This window comes from Mesoplodon mirus (genome assembly GCF_964341445.2).
Source record: "Mesoplodon mirus genome assembly, chromosome: X".
In the NCBI taxonomy this organism is placed as follows: Eukaryota; Metazoa; Chordata; class Mammalia; order Artiodactyla; family Ziphiidae; genus Mesoplodon; species Mesoplodon mirus.
The window spans coordinates 121373081-121376251 of NC_138981.1; the positions used below are offsets into that span (position 1 = coordinate 121373081).

The window sequence follows — 3171 nt, forward strand, 5'->3', positions numbered from 1 at the left end:
AAGTGAGAGAGTGGCATGGACATATATACACTACCAAATGTAAAATAGATAGCTAGTGGGAAGTAGCCACATAGCACAGGGAGATCAGCTCGGTGCTTTGTGACCACCTAGAGGGGTGGGATAGGGAGGGTGGGAGGGAGATGCAAGAGGGAAGGGATATGGGGATATATGTATACATACAGCTGATTCACTTTTTATAAAGCAGAGTCTAACACAACACTGTAAAGCAATTATACTCCAATAAAGATGTTAAAGAAAAAAAAGAAAGGACAGGACCCCTGAGGGTCTTTCGTAACTCTTAAAGGATGTGACTCCCATGGTGCAGCCAGCATCGCTAATAGTTCTTTGGGTGAGGGAGATTTAAATAAGCAAAAAATGTGTTAAAACCACGCCAATGGAATCTGGTGGCCACAGACCCACCAAAAACACTGAATTGTATGAGTCGGCTGGGTTGAAGGGTGGTTGATCCTTTAAACTTGAGCAGGTTGAGCCTCTCAGAGATGGGTCTTTAGCGCTCGCTCGGTCCTGGCTAAGGCCGGGCTCACATCCAGGACTGGGTCTCTGCCCACCGCCCTTATCCACCGGCCTGGAGACACGCTCGCAGCCCGTGACCCAGCCCGCGCCACCCCGGCCCCGCCCCCTGCCTTCCCAGGCGCCCGCCCCCCTCTAACCGGGCGGTGCCGGCGCGCCGGCCGTCAGAGCGGCTGTGTGGGCGGAGCTTGCGTAGCCGCCGGGACCCCTGCGCGTACCGCCTCTCGCCCCTAGCCACGGCGCGCCTCCGCGGACACGCACTTCCTGCGAGGCCTCCGTGCGCACCTTAGGCGAGCCGAACCGAGCTGAACCCTGCCCTGCACTTGCGAGCTGTTCGCCATGGTGGACGAGCTGGTGCTGCTGCTGCATGCGCTCCTGATGCGGCACCGCGCCTTGAGCATTGAGAACAGCCAGCTCATGGAACAGCTGCGGCTGCTGGTGTGCGAGAGGGCCACCCTGCTGCGCCAGGTACGTCCGCCGAGCTGTCCGGTGCCCTTTCCCGAAACGTTTGACGGCGAGAGCTCCCGGCTCCCCGAGTTTATCGTGCAGACGGCGTCTTACATGCTCGTCAACGAGAACCGATTCTGCAACGACGCCATGAAGGTGGCATTCCTAATCAGCCTGCTCACCGGGGAAGCCGAGGAGTGGGTGGTGCCCTACATTGAGATGGATAGCCCCATCCTAGGTGATTACCGGGCCTTCCTCGATGAGATGAAACAGTGTTTTGGCTGGGATGACGACGAAGACGACGAGGACGAAGATGAAGAAGATGATTACTAGGCCCGTAGACCCTCGGGCCTAGGGGGGAGGGCCCTGCACGCCGCCACCTCCCCCCTCCCCGCCTTGCCCCGCCCGGAGCCGCCGCGCTTCCCTAGCGCTCCAATCCCCTTCCCTACCCCTGCCTCTAGTTGTCTTCCTCCTTCCCCCTCCTGCCCGTAGTGCTTGTCTTTGTTCCGGGGATAGTGCTCCAGTTACCTGCTGCAGAGGCTGGGGCCTCTCTCTGAAGTGCGCTGCCTCCCACTCTGGCCAGCCCCAGGACCCTCTCCTGCTAACTTGAACTGTGTTCTGAGCCCCAACTCTAGGCCAGGCCCCTGTTACCAACTGGTCAGACTACGCACAGCTGTGCCGCACAGCCCTGCCAACTGTCAGGCCTACATCTTGCCCAGAGACCTACGCTGCCACCTAAGCACCCTCCACCACATTACAGCGACAGACCAGGCCTTTGGAGATAAGGAGCAACCTAGAAGATGCCATAGTTGGCTACACCTCCTGGGACACTGGTTTGGACTGCTCACCAACTTCCCCCGAGGGGCTAATCTTTGAAGCTGGTTAGTTCCCTGCTAACGCCCAAGGTCTTCTCCTGCCCCACCAGATTGCTGCAGGAGCCTGTTGTGCCTGGCAGCCAAATTGTTGACATTTCTCCTATGCACCAGTTTTGCACAACTGTCATTTATCTTTCAAAATTGCAGCAATCTCACAGATGTGTGCATTTGGACAAAAATACTAAAAACAAAACAATACAAACAAAAGCAGGAACTCAGCCCAACTCCTCAGTACTACCTGGAAAAAGCATTTGCGTTCTTTTCAATAAATATCAAGCACTACGAAAAAAGAGTGTCTTTTAATGGTTAAGGGCTGTCATTGGCCTCTGCCACTTACCCTGACTCCCATATTCTCATTGATATCAGGGAACCTAGTTCAGTCCCAGTATTCCCCACTGTCATGTGTAGGCTACAGAGGACAGCTAACATAGGGCTTTATGGGGAATCTGGTACTCCCCTCATCAAAGCATTTCTTGCAGCCCTGGTGAAGGGAGTGTCCTCTGGAGCTTCCAAGATGACGTGGGTAAGGTGTGGCTGAGCAGGTGGCACACCATCCCAAACTGGGACGCTTTTGAGAGAGCTTAAAGGGGACACTATTAATTATTAGACTGGGACAGCAGGCATAAATCAGAACACACAATATTCCTGTCTTCCTGAGCTTCTGGGTTCTTCCTCAACACGGCAAGTTCTGCCCCTTAACCCTTAGTGCCTGTGGGGTGCTATTGAGTTCAGGCTTCATTTAACAACGTAGCACATTGTTTTAATACCCCTTTTTAGGTGCTCGAGCTAACATTAAATCCTAGATCCTGGGTAAATGCACCCATAATAAACGGAGCCTGATTTGAACATTTCATCTTCCTTGGGCAGATACCCTTAGACTCCCCACCCATCCATGTGCCCCAGATTCCTGCCTGTAGAAATGGACAAGATGCCTGGCTATCTCCTGAACTAGATCTTATACTGCTATCTGAGCTATGCTGAGATTTCTTTGTGGGCCTGGAGGGCTCGGAGGCACTAAGGGAGTGGGGTGAGTGCTGAGAAGAATCTGCATACCTTTGTGAGGCAGTTACCCCAGGTTAAGTCACTGAAATGTTAAATCAGGGAAGCTCGGTTAGGGGATCTGTGGGGCCTATCTCTGCCAGCCAGGAGCTGTCAGGAGCATTTGGGAGGTTCCGAGTTCTCATTCTTATCTCCATCTGCCCCCATGTCTTTATTGTACCACGTCTGGAGCCAGCTCTACCTTAGAACCTCTAATTAATTTAGGTAATAAATTTTCTTGTTGTTTAAGACCTTTTGAGGTTGCGTATTCTTTTATTTG

The 3171-nt window shown here is 53.3% G+C and overlaps 1 protein-coding gene across 1 annotated transcript; it reads left to right on the top strand.

Annotated features, from left to right (window-relative positions):
* Positions 1-704: 704 nt before the first annotated feature.
* LDOC1 (LDOC1 regulator of NFKB signaling) lies at positions 705-2143 on the top strand. Its single transcript, XM_082610487.1, has one exon. The coding sequence runs from the start codon at positions 871-873 to the stop codon at positions 1309-1311; it is 441 nt and encodes a 146-aa protein (XP_082466613.1). The 5' UTR covers positions 705-870; the 3' UTR covers positions 1312-2143.
* Positions 2144-3171: the final 1028 nt, after the last annotated feature.